This window comes from Brachycentrus maculatus, unplaced genomic scaffold, assembly GCF_059751285.1.
Source record: "Brachycentrus maculatus isolate JH-2025_06_01 unplaced genomic scaffold, ASM5975128v1 h1tg000040l, whole genome shotgun sequence".
Lineage (NCBI taxonomy): Eukaryota > Metazoa > Arthropoda > Insecta > Trichoptera > Brachycentridae > Brachycentrus > Brachycentrus maculatus.
Window position 1 is genome coordinate 293789 of NW_028280794.1, and position 20671 is coordinate 314459.

The 20671-nt window shown below is 32.4% G+C and overlaps 1 protein-coding gene across 3 annotated transcripts in view; it reads left to right on the forward strand.

The window, feature by feature from the left end:
• Nucleotides 1–20671, forward strand: part of LOC148312429 (centaurin-gamma-1A-like) — a 309281-nt gene that overhangs the window by 248262 nt on the left and 40348 nt on the right. For all 3 annotated transcript variants that reach the window (XM_088277267.1, XM_088277268.1, XM_088277269.1), the window contains one exon: nucleotides 18087–18319. In XM_088277267.1, coding sequence (XP_088133393.1) covers nucleotides 18087–18319 — 233 coding nt within the window. The remainder of the gene's footprint in view (nucleotides 1–18086; nucleotides 18320–20671) is intronic.

The following is a 20671-nucleotide window of genomic DNA, read 5'->3' on the forward strand; positions in this document are numbered from 1 at the left end:
ATGAAATTGAAATATTTTTGTAAATAATGAAAATACTAATATTTCTCTTTGAATGAAATATATATCGCCTTAACCGAATTTTTTTCTGAAAATTGTCAAATCGATAATTTTTTCATTATACTCATTCACCCTCTATCTCTTTTTCATTTATGGTTCAAGTGTTACTTAAAAAAACATGAAAGTAATATTGGCATATGTAGGACCAGTACTTTTCATTTTTGTTTCGTAATCACTTGTTTTGACGTCTGATTATTTTTAATGAATACAAGTTTCGCATGCTGTTATTAGAATAATAACATTGCGCGCTTTAATTTTAGTGTACGTTCTATGTCTATTATTACCTCTCGGTTCCAGTTCTATACCCTGTCAGTGTTTATAACCTGTTCCTGTGATCACAGTGTCCGGCCATTACGCTGGAATCCTCTGCTAAAATGCAACTAGTATCGAGATATATGTAAAGCGTTATCTAGATTTGCAACATCTGCAGCTCTGAGCGTTCATTTGCATGCGCGTTGTCGGTGATAGAAGATCTTAGAACAACTCGTGTAAAATCGTTGAGTAATAAGAATGAATTTAAAATGTTTATGTAATTATTACTCTTAAAAAAAAGGTAATTTTTGTAAAATTCTCAATACACTCGGGCCTCTTATAACACGGTTATATGGTTCCACAAAAACCTCGTTTAATACAAATTCGTGTTATACAAGGTTTGAAGTTCATACAAAATTAAGGTCATACAAAATCACTGATAGTTTATATGAATGTGTACTTTATTTTTTTAATAAAAAGATATTGATTTATTGAAAAGTAACTTTAATAATAAATATAGTATAGTTTCTCTACAAATACTGAATTTAGCCGTTTGCAAAAGAAACGATTCCGATGGGAATCATGATTTAGCTAAATCTGATTTTTAGGAGTTTTGTAATTTCTTTGTGATGACAAAAAATTTACAAAACTCAGATTTAGCTAAATCATGGACATCTAGTTAATGTTACATACATAGTGTACAAATAAATCATTTAAACCAGCTGACGACTGGTCCGCATGGCCCGTAAGTGATTGTCGTTCTTTTCAGATAAGTATGTGTAAAAATATTTGCCAGCATTCTTGTACATGTATAACGACGCCCTCGACACTTAGTGTCGTAACTGATACTTTTTACATCTCAACATACAACGCTTACAGCTCACATACTACATTTACGGTATTTTTTGACATCTCAACAAAGATGAAGATGAATATGGAAGTCTGTGGATCAAGCGCGCACGTGTCCACCGAATACCACACCAGTATCACTCACCGTCATATAAATTGAAATCTAAATTCAGTATTTGTGTAGAAAGATTAAGACAAGACTCAATATACCGGAAAATATGAAACTTGAAAATTGAAAACAAATTGAAAATGTTTCTTTTACTTGTTTATGATTGTTATTTATGTACTGTGCATTTTTGACTTATCACATATTTATTTGTTTGGAAAAATGGATATGGAAATACAAATACACATAGAAGTATTTACACGCACGGAAGTTGAATATAGTAAATTCTTTTGAAAATACTACCATTCTCTCTTTAAAACATATATGTATATAAATAATAACGTGTCATTGATCAATATCTACTTAAGTTACATCTGTATCATTAGTCCAGAATTTTCTAAAGATCGACCCAATACATTCTATTGGCGTGTCTAGAATTCCTAGCGGTACGATAAAAGCGCTGGGTGCGATATGTTATACGGGGTGGCGCAAAATTAATCACCCTATCGGAAGATGTCATAATTTTTGGAAATGGCGTCGTACGTCAATAAAATCTGACATTTCGCTCACTCCTTTCAAGAACGTCATAAATCAAAAATCGTCAATTTTGAGTTGTGCATGTTTTCGTAATGCCCAGAAAATGTACTATATCCCAGCAAAAGCGGCATATTTTTAACTTAATATTTACCCGCTACAGGGCAGAAAGTGTTATTTTTGCATTTTGAAGAAAAGGTATTGTTTAATTATTTTTTTAAATAAACTAAATATTTTTCAAATGGAGAAAAAACCTTCAGGTTTTACCTTAAAAGATCTGTTGCACAGTAAAAAGTTCAATAAGTGGCTTGATATTTATTTTTAAAACATTGTATTTTATGTTTGAACTTTAAAAACGTTCTCCTGAAAAATCAAGTTTTTTTGATTTATGACGTTCTTGAAAAGAGTGAGCGATTTGTGAACTAGACATTTGCAATATACAAACAGATTTAGGGTGGCGCAAAATTATTCATCCAATTTTGTTTTTCAATAATTTTTTTACTAAATACAAAAAAAAATTGAGTTATGGAAATCTTTATTAGAATCTTTACAATTTTTTCCGTTAAATGGAAAAGATGATCCGTCAAGTGGCTGCCGCCAGTGTTTATACACGTTTGTGCCGGTTTTATCAATCCGTTTGTATACTGCAGGTGTCTAGTTCACAAATGCCAAATATGATCGACGCACAATGCCATTTGCAAAAATTGTAACATATTCTGATAAGAGTGATTAATTTTGCGCCACCCTGTATTATACAACGAAATATGCCACTAAGAAGATGGATCAATTGCACGCCTTTCTAAATGTCATAAAATCCTAATGTACGGTATCAATTTCCTCCGCCGAAGGTTATGGCGCATGAAATTTTAACGGCCATAAAGGGTGACTGGTGTGTACTCGTACAAAGTGAAGGGTGTCTCTGAGGAAGTGTTTGAAAGTAAAAGGTTGGCTTTTTTATATAATATAATACTATACCTGCGACCTGCACATACGCACATATGCTCAATAAATAAAAAAAACGAGGAAAAAAAGCATCGTCAAAGTACACAAATTCATCACCGGTGTAGGAATTTGTGTGTGCTTAAACTTTGTAAACTTTCTCGCTGCAAAAATTTCAATATAGGCGAACGTGGTGCTGTCTTTTTCATTAATTCAGATTCCTTCTAAGTTATAAGACGTCTTACGAGAATTTTAATTTTGTAGAAATAAAATATAACCTTATTTCGTTTACTTCTATATAAGAAAGGAATGTAAGGCTGAACGAGGAATAATTGAAAAGATTAGAAAGAGCTCTTTGCGGTGGTATGGACATGTGGAGCGAATGGATAGCGAGAGAATGACTAAGAAAATATATGTGGCGAATGTGAGAGGGAAAACAGAACGTGGACGACCGAAAAAGACTTGGCACGATCAGATCAATCAGAACCTAAAATCTGGCGGTGTCAAAAGTCTGCGTAATCGGAGGGCATGTATGACTAGATGTATGGATGTGAAGGAGGCTAGGATTGTATGTCAGGACAGAAGAGTGTGGCGTTCCATCCTCTCTGCCTACCCCTGCGGGGAAACGGCGTGATGGTAGTAGTAGTAGTAGTAGTAGTTTACTTCTTGTTTTTTTAAAATTCAAATATAAATATTTTCATAATATTCTCAAGATTTATTTTCAATTGGTCTGGGTGTTTCTGATATATTTTTCACATTTACCTTCCCTATTCTTACTATCCTACCTGCAGACAAGTATCTAAAATATATGCTTTGCGGGTTATTCCGTAAACAAAAAAAATATATATTATTTCCAGAACATAGTAGATTTTGTACCCTACATACATAAAAATGTAAATAATGTATTTTTTAATGAAAACTGGCATAAAATATAATGTATAAGTAAATTATTAATTATATTCTCAATATTATTCATATTTAAAGCATTTACTTTGTGGTTAGTCATTTTTACTTTTATATATTTTTTTACAAAAATGTCAGTAATATTATTATATAACCACTCACCGAGATTGTCATGTCTACTAGTTTCGAGACGTACCCGTCTCTACGTCAGAACAATCAAGTTTTCAGTGTGTAAATTGTGCTATGGTAATGAAGGGTAGCATTGTTTGCATGCTGTGGTAGTGATTGTCCTGACGAAGAGACTGGTACGTCCCGAAACCGGTAGACATAAAATTTCGGTGAGTGGTTATAAACAAATATTACTAAAAAAAATATAAAAGTTAAATATTTTTCACTTTAATGAATGCAATTTTTACGACATTCAAATTAAAATCTTTCAGAACATTTTATTACACGTCCTCATAGAGTTCATAATCTCTTCTTCTTCTTGGCTCCATCCCAACTTATCATCTCTGTAGAATGTTTGGGTCAGCCTTCCTCGTTCTTAGGTTGTGGGTCCTTCTATCTTGGGTAAAAGATAAAGTTCAAATGTAAAGTTGAATAAATGTAAATTTTTTTCGCAGATACTTTGTGGCACATTTTATAAACATTATAAAATAAAACAACTTTGTTTTTAACCACTTTTTATTGGTACACTTTTTCCAACCGGTTTCGACAAAAACCTTGTCATCATCAGGGTTTATGTACTAATTCTAAAACATTGAAATACTCATAATGTAAATGTATTCACTAGGTACTATTGTCATTTATTGTGATACCAAATGAACAATTGAAAAAAAAACATTATAACATAAGTAAGAGTTGGGTTTTGTTGGATCACAAGCAAGGTTGATAAAGTTGCTAAGTATTACACTACAAAAGCGGACAAAATATCGTAAAATGTATCAAATATTTTAATACAAATTTATTGGCTAGTTTGTTTTATTTTTTGTTCCTGAAATCTAGCCACAAGCCTTTTAGCATTTGTATTAATTTTTTATTTCGTATTTTATTCCAGCAAATTGTCTGAGGATGATCATCCAACTAAGCTTTCCTCTTTAGTTGGTTCGAATTTGAACGTACCGAGAGTCCTTACGGTAAAAGGCTATTCAAAGTCCTGTTACTCTGTCAGTACTCTGTACCCACTCAATGGGTAAACAATGCCAAGAGAATAAAGTAACGATTATTATCAAAGATCACGGCTCCAGAGTTAAATTTAACCTGATCGGTACATACCTCTAACTTTAAGTCGAAGGCTCATGTAACGGTTTGTAGCATCAACAATATAGTACCGCGCAATATACATAATTGTTCTACCAAATTACAAAGTGGATACCTACCTACTATCATTTTTAATAGGATGTCTGTTTTACAAAGCGAGTAAGGTTTCAGCCAACTAACAAGTAAGGTCCAAAAAAATGCAAAAAATGCACTAATAATAACAAATTAAAGGGAGGGATTAATTTGTTATTATTAGTGCATTTTTTAAATTTGTTATTATTAGTGCATTTCCCTTTCTCCCTTTAATTTGTTATTATTAACGTATTTTTTTGCATTTTTTGGACAATGATGCTCTTTAGAATCAATCCGTACTAACGTATCAATATTTAAAATAACATATCTTTTTGGAATCACCTAACGCCCTCTGACTCTGAAATCTAGCTGCGGCTTATGCAATACAGCTTATCATGATCCTACGTAGGCTTCGACTTTTCATGGCCTATACGTATTTGTGAGTGGATTGACTTTTTATGTTTAAATTAACTGATTTGTAAGAAAGGAAATGAAGGAATATTGGTAGGTAGGAAAAAGAGAATAGCAGCACAAAAATCTGGTTTTTTATTTTACAATTTATAATTATTAAGAAGAATTCATCGATTTGGTATAGAGAAATTCATTGCTTGATTCGGCAGTCACTAATGTGGTAATATCTATTAATTTTTAATTAAAGGCTTACTTGATAAATACCACTGTTTAAAAAAAAAAATATTGTGACACTATTTCGATCCATTCTGCGTCATTTTCAAACACCGTATTTGAAATATATCCGACTCAGTACGGTGTTTGAAAATGTTGCGAAATGCATTGAAACACGTGTCACAATAGATTTTTAGAAATAGTGCTATGTACCTAGTAAAACTTTAATTAAAAATGGAGAAATTCAATTGACAAAAAGAAAATAAAATATTTTTATTTTCTCTTTTAAATATGGTCTAATCGTTTTTTTGTCGATTAAAATATTGGTATCTCAATGTATCACCTACTATGATAGTTGGGTTTGCGGTTCTTGCCTTATATAAGAACACAACTTCTGAAACGTTTGCATTAAGACACGTTGCAAACTTACCGCCTGCAAGCATCTCACGTGAAAGATTATTACATTTAGTTTCCGCTGAAACTTTGCACACGTGACGCCTTTGAACAACTTACAATATTGTCACACCACTTACAGATTGGTTTAACGTTGTCGTTGGTTTGTTTGCGAGAAACTGCGAACTAGCGATATAGGAGGCGGTGGATAAGTCCGTTAACGTATCTACATAATAAAAATGTATATATTCATTTGTTAAGAAATTTAAATCGCCTAAGGTAATTCTATTTACGTAAGTCTATATATATACATGAAAAAGGTATAAGATGACAGGTTAAAATGTTTTTATTTTATTTTTTATTAACAGATTTTTTTACTGTAATGGCAGAGCCATCTGTTGACCGTACCAGAAACATACGCAATATTGCTCACGGCAGACAGCGTGCTTCTTGACAATTGCTGTCAACTCGCATTTCAATGCTTTTCGTTGTTTCATAGTTTTTTTTTATATTGTAATTGCTTACAACATTTTGAGTGTGTCCAAATACATGTTCACAAAATCTGGATTATCTCCAATTACAGGAGTTATTTTCATATTATTTTTGACATCTCATCAAAGGTGAAGAAGAATATGGAAGTCTAGTGAAGTTCTAGTGATTCAAGAACAAGGTTTCTAAATTGGTTCATATATACAGAACTTCCAAGAATTTGAGTAGTGTGGTTGTCAATAATGGGTAGAATTGGTGAATGTTACACGTGTGTAAAGTGATCACTTAAACCAGCCTATGACGGTCGTCAGCCCCGTAAATGCCCAGACTTCCATATCCTTCTTCATCTTTGATGAGATGTCAAAAATTGTAATTGCTTCATAAATATTGTGAAATTATATGTATGTATTTGAAATGTGTCCTTTCAATTTTATTTATTTTCCATTTAACTTGACTCAGCAACTTGTGGCCGGATAGGTACTGTTAGTTTAAAATATTCACCTACAATTTTTAATTTCAAACGATTTTAGTTTCTCTCTATTTTGAGTGCGTCCAAGTCATTATTCGCAAATTTGGGTTTTTTTTTTAATTGGGTTATCTAAATCATTATTTTTGTATGAATTAATGAATAGTACTATGAAAACATTTTTAGTCACACATATTTGATAGCTCTAATTAGTAGAATTTAACTGTCGATTTATTATGATTGTACATATTTATTTAAACATATTTAGTAGTGATACGACATTAAAAACCTGATCCGGGTCCTGTAAGGAATACAGTGCGTCATAATTTACGATCTAAGTACTCCTTACCGAAAAGAACTCGACATTTATGACAGCAATAAAATTCAATATAATTTATATTCAATCCTATCCACTTCAAGGGTCGCCATAGAATAACAATATATGAAATGGTGACGTATTTTTACACATAGAAAACTGATTTGTTTTCTAGCATTATTATGCATATGTTTGTATAATGAACCAAATACGTGCAATTCTTATATAACTCTACCAATGATTTATCTAATAAAAAATACAAGTTTTATTTTTTCGAAAGTGTTGCTCTTGTATTTTATATATTTCTTCTGTTTAAATTGATTTTATGCTAGAATGAGCATTACAGATAAACTTAAGAAAGGTGTGTTGAGAAGGTTTGGACATGTGGAACGAATGAGTGAGGAAAGAACAGTAAAACAAATTTTTGAGATCATATAATGTACATAAAGTCGAAAAAGGAGCAAAGTAAGAGTGGTGAAAGATTGGCATGATTAAGTGTTTGAAATACTCAAAAGTGGTCAGGCCAGGAGTCGGGATAATCGGCGGATATGTATGAAGAGATGCATGAATGTTCAAAGAGGCGAAGATCGTTTGCAAATACCGAGTAGCTTGGTGTTTAATTTTCTCTACCTAACCCTGCGGGGAAGCAGTCTGATGGTTAGTTTTAAAAAAGAAGAGAGTTCGCCTGTGTAGTGTAGTGGTAAGCGTGTTGGACTACTGTGCTGGATGAATCCGAGCAGTTACATTGTATATAATCTTAAAGGTAGAAACACTTTGCTCAGCTCAAACTGCATCAGATTTGTCTGATAATATAATATAAGTCTGTGGATTTCATTATATACGTGTATTTCTCTATACTTTAGTTTACGATTTTATAAACTAACGAACAGAAATGCATCAAAGACGAGATGGGCGATAAAGTATTTTAAAAAGCTAATACCGCATACGTCTTTGGGAGCCACTACAAAAAAATCCCCTTCTAGCCGACATCAGAATGGATACAATCAGAATTCATTCGCTTTGCTCCACATTTGTCTATTATGAGAAGTGATATATGTATAGCGGGGTCAGCTCACAAGGCATAAATCGTCCTTCTTACCTCATTGTTACATCGTTCGGGAAGGGTTTGCTTATCCTCCGGCCCCCTGCATAGGAGTAGAGTCCCTTAACAATTTCGATGTGAACCTATCTGCCATCTTCGTTGTGCGAATGCCTTCGAGCGATAACCGATTGGAATCTGTATAAAGTAATAATTATAAGACACTGTTCATGGCTTGGTAATTGTTAACTTAGAACTTAATTCCCCTGCGATAACGTTGAAATCTGATATTGGAGTTTCATACGCCTACTATATCGGTGTAATTAATAAACCTTTGATATTTGCTTTGTGTGAGTGGAAAATATTAAATTGCACGACGCTTTAATAAATCCTCTTCATTCATCAGTATGTAAATATTTTGATATTTGACAAATATTTTATTTACCTACCAATCTCTCAATTTTTGTTCATGATTATTTTTGACTGATGTAAAATTTGTTGTCTTTAAACATCTATACAAAATAAATAACATCAAAAATTGTTTATTCGTTTGATCTTAACCTAAGATCTCCCTAAGTATTATAATTAACCGATTGCTTTCTAATTTTCACACAACGTTGAATTCAAGCACGCGCGTATTTTTTATACAACACCTATGACAAGTGAAAACATGTGTTTATTTTTATTTGAACAGCCTTTTTACTGAAATGACAGCGCCATCTGTTATACGTAACAGCAACAAACGCAATTCATTACATTGCTCATGGCTGGCAGCGTGCTTCTTGACAGATGCTGTTATTTAATATTTTCAATGTTTTCGATCTCTTTATCGCTTCACAACAACTGTGAAATTTCACTAAAAATGTTTTCTTTCTTTATATAACTAGACTGAGCCAGAGCAATTCACGGCTAGGTAAAACTAGTATCAAATAAATGTCTCGTTATTGCGCTTTAAAATACACAAGTACCAGCAATATCCATTTAAGAAAACGCCAATAATTAAAAACCTTGAAGTCAACTGGCGTCCGATTCACGGTCAAGGTTTTAACCTTGATACCTCCCAATCACGCTACGTTTGCACCACCTCAGGTGGTAAACACAAAAGCCAGTCGTAAAACTGTACCACGGAGTACCTACTCTCGAGTGGGGTTGGTTCGCGTTATTACTCCGCAATTAGCCTCCTTGCTTTACGACATCGCTCACATTAATGTGAAGTGGTATTTTCACTATTCGGACGGGCCATTCAGACGAAGAGATTATTATGTTAATCGTGTTTGTTTAGCGATGGGGTAAGGGTTTAAATTATTACCAGATTTTTGACTTTGCTACGCCCAAGGGATGCTGTTTGAGATTTCCCCTAATTTATATAGATTATCTTGCGGCCAATGGTTTGTTCTCTGCTCAGTTGGACGTGTGATTTATACAACCCTTTGATGGACAATAATTTCCCTCGCTTATTTCTTATCTCGTGGCACCCGAATGAGTTTTAATTTTAATTCATGTTTTATTCATAAATATTACGACTTTATTAACGCCCTTAAAAAATTACTGACTTTTAGTATCTAACGTTTTATTTTTCATATCATAGGTATCTAAAACTATTATTTATTATATCAAACATTGGATTATTACCCTACGGATTATATGTCAATATTATGGGTGACTCAATTGGAGATTGAACATCTATCGTTTTTATGAAAGAAGATGGAAGTCCGAGCATCCCAGGGCTTATGACCTGGCATTAAGCTGGATTAAGTGATGACTTTATACACTTGTGTAACGTTCACCATTCTGGCCATTATTAAACATCTTTATTGTGTTAATTTTTGGATCTTGTATATATGCAATAATCTCGTTCCCTTTTACATGTATGTGGAAATACAATAGATTTGGAAGTTAGCTGATTGTGGCGCCATTAGTTGAGAAATTTGTATTATATCAGCATTTTAATAATATATATTTCATAAAAATGCTAGATGTTTCATCACATGTTAAGACACTTATAATTTTGACAAATCATCGTTAGGGTGAATAATCCAGTGTTTAATAGAATAAATAATTTTATTCATTGATTCGGCAGTCACTTTGTGGTAAGCTCTATTCATATTTAATTTATGTTTTGCTTAGTTAATATCACTATTTCTTAAAATGTATTGTGACACGTGTTTCGATGCATTCCGCATAATTTTCAAATACCGTACGGTGTTAAAAATGATTCGAAATGCATCAAAACACGTTTCTAAATAGATTTTAAATAAGTATCTAATTTTGAATAAATATTAAATTATTTTATTTTTCAGTAATAAGCTTAATTAATATTCTACAATTTAAGTTAAGTGCCGACCGCATTTACTACATTTTTTGCCATTAAATACTGATTTGGCACAAGAGCCAAAAATCTACTTATTGGTCGATATCTCTAAGTTACGGTTTTTTCTCAATATATGTTTACGCATTATAAGATTTACCTCGCCAATCAGAATCCAACACGAATATGCCTAAAAATCCATTACCCCAGTAAGAATGTGTATTTACAAGTAGTAATCTATTTGACCGTCCAAATAGAAAAAAGATCCTCACAATTCTTCGTAACATTCTTCGTTTTACTAACATCCACAGCACGACGAGATGTCATTAATCTGGTATTTTTGTATCTTCAATCACGACCAAAACTAAAAACGTTGCCCCATTAGTAATTAACACGAAGATTAGTATAGAATGTTGACATTGAACATTTTTCTTTGGTTTTATGTGACCCGTTTTTCGGTATAATATTGTGCTTTCGAATCGAACTTCGATTAAACATTCGATTATCTCCCCCATTAATATACCAACTTTGACTATTTTAATTCTTAAGTGTACATTTTCGATTTTGTTGTTGTTGATATACAACATAGTAAAACATCAATGTACCCTAACCCTTTGAGTCATTCAACTTTCAATCTAAGCTCTAAATGACACGTTTGTAGGTATGTCACGAATGCTTCAAAGCCTTTGAATGGTTAGCTTTTTGTTATATCCCTTATTAATCGGATTCTTTTCAGTACTTTGTTTAGATACACCTACGTAAATTCTCTCATACTTGACCACACTATAACCACACCATCCTAACATACATGGTATACGGTGAGATACCGCCCGAAGCGAGATCATGCTTCGTTTAAATTTGACCATCTGTTACCATTAGCGGTTTACAATAACTCTACCATACAATGGTACATGAACATCTTTGGTCAGAGATTTACGAGTGTATGTACAATTGTGTGATAAAAGCCCATATCATTTATGTGTGACGTTCTTAAGGCCTAGAATTCCTTAAGTCGCAATTTAATTTTCTCTAAATCCAGGTAACATTCTATGTAATTAATTTTTTTCTAAAAACACCGTTTTTGCATGGAAAAGGTAGGTTTTTCTTCGAAATAATTATATGGTTTTGAAAAAAAAATAATTATCGAAAGGAAAAGAGTTAAAAATTTAAAAACATTTTTTCTACATACTCGTATATTCCAAAAATAGAATAAAAAATACCATATAAATTCTGTAAAAAAAATCAGACGTAACAGATATGTCTCCGGTGGTATCCGGTGGAATCAATTATGTGTTAACGAATATCCCCTTAGTAATAATGATTTAGGATATTTTAAGTAGCGCCAGATTCGTAAAATAAAATCACTTTAAATGCACTTCGATGAGATTGAAATATAATGAAAAGAAAATTATCGAAATTATTTAGTTAACAAATATTTTTTCTTCCAAATATTGAATTATTCTAACTGTTGCTGGAAGAGTATTTCATGCCATCGTACCGCAACAGCAAAGGCCCGCCCGTTAAGTTTAGTGCGTTGGTTGCGAGCTGGTATGATCTCTTTGCCATGGCAGTTGTTATCCTTTTGCGGGGAAACAGCGTGATGGTTAGTTAGTTTGTGAGTTGATTGATATAATATAAAATAATACAACATCGTGATGAAACTTAATTACGACTATACGAAATTTATTTTATTCCTTTACAAATCTTTTTTTTTTTATAAAATGGTGGTCATCATGCCGTGATAAAATAATTATACTCAAACAAAACAACTTAAAAAAACGAAATCATTACCCAACTCGTTGTTTATCGCATATCATCTAAAGATACAAGTCATTCCCAGGTCCGTCTGTAATCCGTCACGCACTTCCTTCCGAGTATCTCTGACGGCCATTCGTATTTTGTGGCGTTTCGTGATCTTACTAAACCTTTGCAGCTTCCGCGCGATGGCCAAGCGTCTCGGTGATTAGCCGCAAATTGACGAAACTCGAAAATCATTGTGCCGGACTGGTCTTCAAGCGTTGACTTTTAGTTTTTGCGCTCACTTTTTCTCAAATTCAGATTTTTTCCTCCTATTTTCATGGCTGTTGTGTCACGCTATTTACGGGTTTTAGTATGCTTTTTGCGTAACTTATTTTCATGGACTTTTTGTCTGTTGAGTAGGTAAACGTTCTTGAGATAAACACTCGGGAAAATTAAAAATATCTGTAAAGGCTGTAAATGTTACAACCTTCAACGTATCGCTGATATTTATTTTAATGGCTATTTTCACTCTTAGTATTGTACAGGGTGCAGGGTGGCGGAGACCAACTGACCACATTTGAAATGGACGTTAAACCTTTATTTTTTAGTTATTGGGATAAAATAATCATAATATGTAGATAGTGAACTTAAGTTTTATCGTAATATTGAAGAAAAAATAATTATAAAAAAGAATGTCCGATAAATGCAGTCCTTCTTCGGTGACCCATTGCTGAAGACGGTCGAAGTTTCTCATCACATCCCCTAACATTTCAACCATATCGTATAACTTATTTTAAATGTTATTTGTCATCATCTTGTAATAATAAATTTGGATTATTCATATAGTGCCATTATCGTCAAATACTACCTCAAGGGTGCTTCACTGTAAATGAATGGGGGTAAAAGAAGATAATGGAAATGGTTTTGAAAACAAATGCGTTTTTAGTTTTTTTCTAAAGATCAACATGTTCTCACTATTTTTAACTACTGGTGAAAGAGCATTCCACGCCATCGGACCCGAAACAGCAAAGGCACGCTCGCCAAATTTAGTGCGCTGGTTGCGACCTGGTAAGATTCCTATGCCCATAGCAGTTGTTGTAGTCGATCGAAACGTGAGACGTCTATCAACCCATAGTATTTATCCAGTACATATAATATTTTTGATAACATTATTACATAATATATGTAAGTTCATATATGCACACATTAAGTTTGTATGAACATCCCGTTGATTTATCGCTGGGACGCAAAGTTTTTAGATTTTTGGACACGTTCCTCGGAGTACCTTAAAATCCTGTTTTAAATCACTTTTCCGTTTTCATTATCTTGATTATGCCTCATAATATCACGGAAGTAGCACGTGGGCGCTGGAATACGTACGTGACTACGCTGTTTCCGGAAATAGCGGATACAGGAACACAAATAATAAAGCTATTCTTCTTGATACACTCCTTAACAGGTAGGAAAATATTATGACTATTGAATAATACATGTCACCATTGCTTTGATAACAAGAAAAAATATACAACAGCGATTTTTTTCCATATTTTTACGTAATACTCGTATTACGTTTTAAATGAATATCTATCTTAAGATATTTTGTTAGTAAGAACTCAATATACATATATATAATGAAGAATATGGAAGTCTGTGTATAAAAAGGCTAACAACCTGTCGTAGGCTGGATATCACTTGACTTGCAATTATAAGCTTCATAAAAAAATTAAATCATATTTTTAGGCCCTTCACTGTATGTAAAATAATCCGGTTCGGAACTTGCATAAACCCAAATAAAAGGGTTGGTGCTAAATAAAAGCTTTTTCAATCCAATCATAGATGGCTCTAGTGATTTCGTACAGTGTCGTGAGATTAATGATATAGAATGATATAGATTAATGATATGAAGAATAATTATTATGTGACCCAAATATCCATCAAATTACAAAAATCGAATGAGTTATAAAAATCATAATTTTGGAATTAGAGCCAATTTCGTTAAATACTACCTCAAGGGCGCTTACACATACATGAATTATGATATGAAAATGATAATAATATACAAATAACATGAATAAAGAGATTTAGAGTGTTCTTCGAAGATTGCCATTATGGAGGTCAAGTTCGAGATTTCATACCATACGCGGATTTTGATAGAATATTAAAATAGATCACGCTGTAACTAGAAACATTTATCAAACAAGAGATATTGTGTTTCTTATGAGTGGAACGTGAGAATTGACCAAGAATAGTCCGTTTCAAATTCATTAGCCGACTGACGTCTATATATCTACTTTTCAATTCTTTTCTCGTCTTTTTTATTATTTCTGCTAACCTTTGCCAATCGTGTATTTCTTTCTGTTCCACAAACCACGAGAAACGCCTGCCTACTTTTAAAATCCTCAAACGCGTTCCGATTCTTCAGTGTTAGTCGTAACGGATTTTTAACCGCAATTAGAAATCAATGTCAGGTTCAACTTGATTACATATCGTCTATCTCGAATAAGTTCAATGATTCATATATGTTTTATTGTTATTGTTTTCACATATATTTTTATTATTGTTATTATTTATTTAATATAGTCCCAACAGTGGCGTGCACAGAGTTTTAATCGAGGTAGGCCGTGGGGTTGGGTAAGGATAAGGCAAAGTAGGCACGTGTATCTATATGAAACGCGAGTAATCCAGGGTAGGCACTGTTTTCACTGAATTACGAGAGTTTTTTTACATAGTTTAATCCATTTTCTAGACATTTCTACTTTACAATCTTAAAATTAATAACGCTTTTCTCCTCAATAAGAGACTAAGCTCTTGTGTTTGGAAAGGGACTTAAACTTATTATTTATTGGTTGTATTTGTAACGGATATATTTGATTTTTATTAAAATGGTATTTTTTACTGTGTTATTTTATTGTTTTTTTTTTCGATCAACATGTATAAGTCTTTCTTTTCAAAGATTTTCAAATACTTGAGAGTGGTCAGGTCAGTAGTCGAAATAATCGGCGGGTATGTATAAGGAGATGCATGAATATGAAAGTCGCGAAGATTGTTTACTAAGACAGAGTGGGTGTCGCGCTCTACTCTCTCTGCCTACTCCTGCGGAGAAGCGACGTGAGGGTTAATTTATTAGCTCTCGGTACACAATTTGATCACCTTTAATATAAATATAAATGGCATAAATGATGATGTGCCAACTATGCATATCGGACGTAGGGGGTAATACTATATCGTCCATTCTGACAATTCCCCCTTTGTCCAATCAGTATCTGATTTCAAGTTTAATTAAACTTCCCTTATTTTAGTATTTGTCTACTCAACTACCAATATTACACGTGTCGTTGAACCTCATTTCCCCCTGTGTTATACGAGTTTTCGCCAAATTTAGTACATTTAAAAAAAAAATTGAAAAGCGCATTATTGGGTAATATCTCCAAAATTTAACAAGGTTATTGGATTGAATTATACTTTTATTTGCATATATATGACAATATGTGACGCGTTTCGTCTTATCAAGACATTATCAAACAACTCAGATGAGTCACATATTGTCATATATATGCAAATAAAAGTAGAATCCAATCCAATAACCGTGTTTAATCTTCTATATATTACCCAACAATTAAAAATAGAATTCTACCAACTGTCTGCAGTTACAATAAATAAGAAAAGCGCATATTAAAACTGCACTCGGTGAACCTCGTTTTGTCCATACAAAATTGTATTCCCTTTTCTGGGTCCAGACAGTAATTCTTTTAGTAAGATAGTGTAGTGACAATGTAATGTTTTCTTAACTGACTAATATCCTCAAATAATATACAAAGTACTTGCATTAAATTTCATTTCTTAAAAACAATTTTGTTATAAAATCACTTTATACCTTATTATAACTTAATTAAAATATCGTCCGATTTCGATTTTAACAGCTTCTCGATGAAGAAGCTGTTGGTTTCGGAACCTGTCGAATTTATAATGAAGTTCTTATACCATATGTAGTGATTTTATAACAAAGATTAATTTTTTTTTAATAATTTGTCTAACATTCGGTCAAAAACAGGTCTATCTAACGTTTCCGGTGTGAATCACTGACATAATCAACGATACAAAGACATCAGATAATCATTAAGTGTCAACTCCGATATGTAAGAGAATTTAATGTTAAAAAAATGAACAATAAATTTAATGAAGGAAAAATTGGTGTGAAATAAGAACGTCGTATCCATCTCTCGATTGACTTGACTATCGAGTTAGGTTAAGCTAAAACGTCGGATCAGTTTGTTTATTGAAATATCGACCCTTACCAACTTACAAGGTTACGTCGTTCTTAACACGCAACCTATCGAGGTACTTTTTCATTGCTTCACCAATGTTAGCTTATTCTGATTAATGGATGAATTCGGTGTTTATCTATCTATATATCTCGTCCGCCTCCGTAGTGTAATGGTCAGCACGCTCGGCTACCGTTCTGGAGGTCCCTGGTTCGATTCCCAAGGGGGATAAAATAAATATAAGTGATTTTTTCACTGTAATATTTATTCAATATTATTACCCTGGACTGGTACCTGAAGCGGAGGGCTAATCACCTTTCCTTCATGTGTAAACGATCAAGATAACACTGCGTTTATATGACGCAGTGCCTTATGCATCATTGGGGTGCGGATAAGGGTTTTATTTATTTATATATTAAATACATAAAAATGTTGATGTTGGTTTGTTGAAAGTCTCCTAAAGTTATAGACGTATCACTTTGAAATTTTGACACTACGATTCATTCGAATACGCGCTTATTTTTATCTATCTTAATATGCACATATAATTAATAAAATTGCAATTGTTATATTCTGCAAATATTAAACCATAAAAAAATCAAACAATGTTGCGTCATCATATATACCGACACCTGTGACAGGTAATTTTTTTGTAATACAGGTTTTTTTAACGAAATGGCAGCCCCATCTGTTGAACGTCACAGCATTCCTCGTTTCAGTCTATTCCGCTGGTTACAATGTAAAAATTCAATTAAAAATGTTAACGCTACATAAAGTTCACTCCGATAACGCGGTATCTATCTCAACGTTATAGGGATGTTTACTGTACTTCGACATATTTCTACACTATATTTCGACAGTATAATTATTCAGTATCAGTTTTAATTTTACTAATTGTGTAATATCGTCGGCAAGCGTAATCCGCCAGCCTCGTTTCTAAGCGAATATTCATTTCAAGAATATTATAAATCCTCGTCTTATTACGTTTCGATCACCGAATCAATTATTCTAACCCTTGGAGCGTGATATCAATTTACGTGTGACTTAGTTCAGAAATTAATTAATAAATCGAGTTTTGATTGAGTAATTTTGAAGATATGAATGTTTTGTGATTTCACGGAGTGTTAAATCATTTTAGAATTCCATAGTACAGTACGTACTCGTATCGGGTGTAATGAAATATTCATATTTACCTGAAATAAGAAATATTTATACAATACAAATATTTTAATCCATAGTCGGAATTTCGACACCCAGACGATTGGACGGGTATCTAAAAAGTAATATAATAAATAATATAATAAATATAAAAAACACAAAAGTAATATTATAAATAATATAATAAATATAAAAAAAACAAAACCCTTCACTTATTTGATGCATATTGGAATTAGTTCACAATCGCCACCCAAAGCAAATTACACAGTTTTTTTATAATCTATTTTATTTTACTTATAATTTTAAATGCTTTTTTCAGATTCGTTCGTCAACAGCCAAGAATGGACCATGTCGAGGGCGGTGCCGGACCTTCGTTTGGGCATCGTCGGCTCCCTGTCGAGCGGCAAGTCGGCCCTCGTGCACAGATACCTGACGGGCGCCTACATGCAGGAGGAGAGTCCCGAGGGCGGCCGGTTCAAGAAGGAAGTCCAGGTGGACGGCCAGAGCTACCTGCTGCTCATCAGGGACGAGGGCGGCCCTCCCGAGCTGCAGGTGAGGGTTCATAGAGATATCACTTTCTTCCGTCGAAAAAGTACCACGAGACTTGCACACGGTGTGAAAAGTACCACCACATTGCACAGTGTGCAATATGACTGATCTATTTTATTTTATTTTATTTTTATTTCTTATTGGAAAACGAACAAAATATTTCGACTAAAATAACATTATATGATAAAATACAAAAAAATAACAATTCCAATCATAGGTTTCCACCTAAGTAATCTAAAAATAAAACAATTTAAATAAACTGTCATAAAAGTATAACTATATAGAACATTTATTTATCAACTGGTCAAAAAGACATCAACAATATTTCTTTTAAACGTATTAAAAGAAACATTATTGATGTCTATTTCATTAAGCATTTCATTGCACGTATCGCAGGCTCGATTTAAAAATGAATTTTGGTAGGATCTAGCTTTACTAATCGTTTTTTCATATTTTTATTTTATTTTTTCAAACATTGAAACATCTCGGCTGCCCAAACTCAAAACACAGAAAGGGACATTTTTTTTTGTAGTACGTTTTTTTTGCATTTTTGGACTAAGTAGATTCTACTTAGTCCAAAAATGAAAAAAAACATACTACAAAAAAATGCCCCTTACTGTGTTTTAAGTTTGGACAACCGATCTATCATCCAAATATATTTTCAATTGTCTATTAAATAAAAAAAATATTTACCAATTATAATCTTATAAGTATAAAAGTAAAGTCAGATCAGTCATATTACACACTGTGCAATGGTATAATAGTTATTTAGTACGTTCTGTGCGTCGAACGCGGCTCCCGTGTCCGTACAAATATTGCAGCCACGCGTTGTACGGGAGTCGTGTTGAATGTAAGATAAGGATTCGTAATCGTTTTTTTTTTGCTGTTTTGAAAATACGAAGGAGAAGGTTTGATGTATTAATAGAAAGTAGAATTTGATTTTGAACAAAGTTAAAAAAAAAAATATATATATATATATATATATATATATATATATATATATATATATATATATATATATATATATATATATATATATATATATATATATATATATATATATATATATATATATATATATATATATATATATATATATATATATATATATATATATATATATATATATATATATATATATATATATATATATATATATATATATATATATATATATATATATATATATATATAAGCAATATATCAATATATACACGGTGGTGCAAAATTAATCATCCAATTTTGTTATTCAATAATATTTTTACTTAAAAATATATATTTGGATTTTCTCTTTATTTGAACCAATGATTTTTTTCTGTTAGTTGAAAAAGATGATATCCGTCAAGTGACTGCCGCCAGTGCTGATACACATTTGTGCCCGTTTTATCAATTTTTTTCTATACTGCAGCTGTCTAATTCAAATATGATTGACGTTCGACGCTATTTGCAAAAATTATAACATCTTCCGATAGGATGATTATTAATTTTGCGGCACCAATTTAAAAAAAAGAAGTTAAAAAAAGCATTAATTTTGATTCGCCGCTCTACAGTTTAAGTGTCGATTTAGTGATATTTTTTTAACGACACGCAAAAATGTTTGTCACTCTTAATATTGATATGCCAAAGGATACAAGTTTTACTTTAGATTCTAAGAGTTTCGAAGTAAATAAGTATGTAATAAAAATACATATTGGGTTCGCGCAGTAAAAATTTCTATATTAGTCAATCGTTTAACTAATAAGATTAAATTTCATATCATATTCATATCCATAAAAACTGAGAAAATATCTTCTGATTGATTCTGCGTAATTTTAGAGGGACAAAGCAAGATTTTAAAGATTATGTTTTAAAATTCTTAAATGACTAATGAATGCTTAATACGACTCACGACACATCAGAAAAGATAAGTCAGATAATATATGACAATTCAAAAGAAAACATTTATTGGAATAAAATATTTTTGATGTATATAATACGTACCTATCCTTATGGGGAAAGAAATTCCAAAAAGAAACCCAACACCCTCGCTAATTAGGACTTTTTTCATAAGTGCGTCTGCAATGTTAATGGAAAAATCTCAGAAAAAAACTCATTGAAAAGAACATACCAACCTCGGCCGTATTTCTAAGGGGCAAAAGGAATAAAATGGAATGTACTGAAGATCACATGGGACGTTATGCGAAATTTCATATCGCGAAACGGGGATGCCATGTCATACTAACGTAAAAATAAAATACGTATTTTATGAAAGCACAAGAAAGTTTAGATGTGATAACTACGCTTGAACCTAATATAAAAAGAACATAAATGGGGGCATAGCTTAGAACTTTTCTCAGGATTATCAGTAAAATTTTG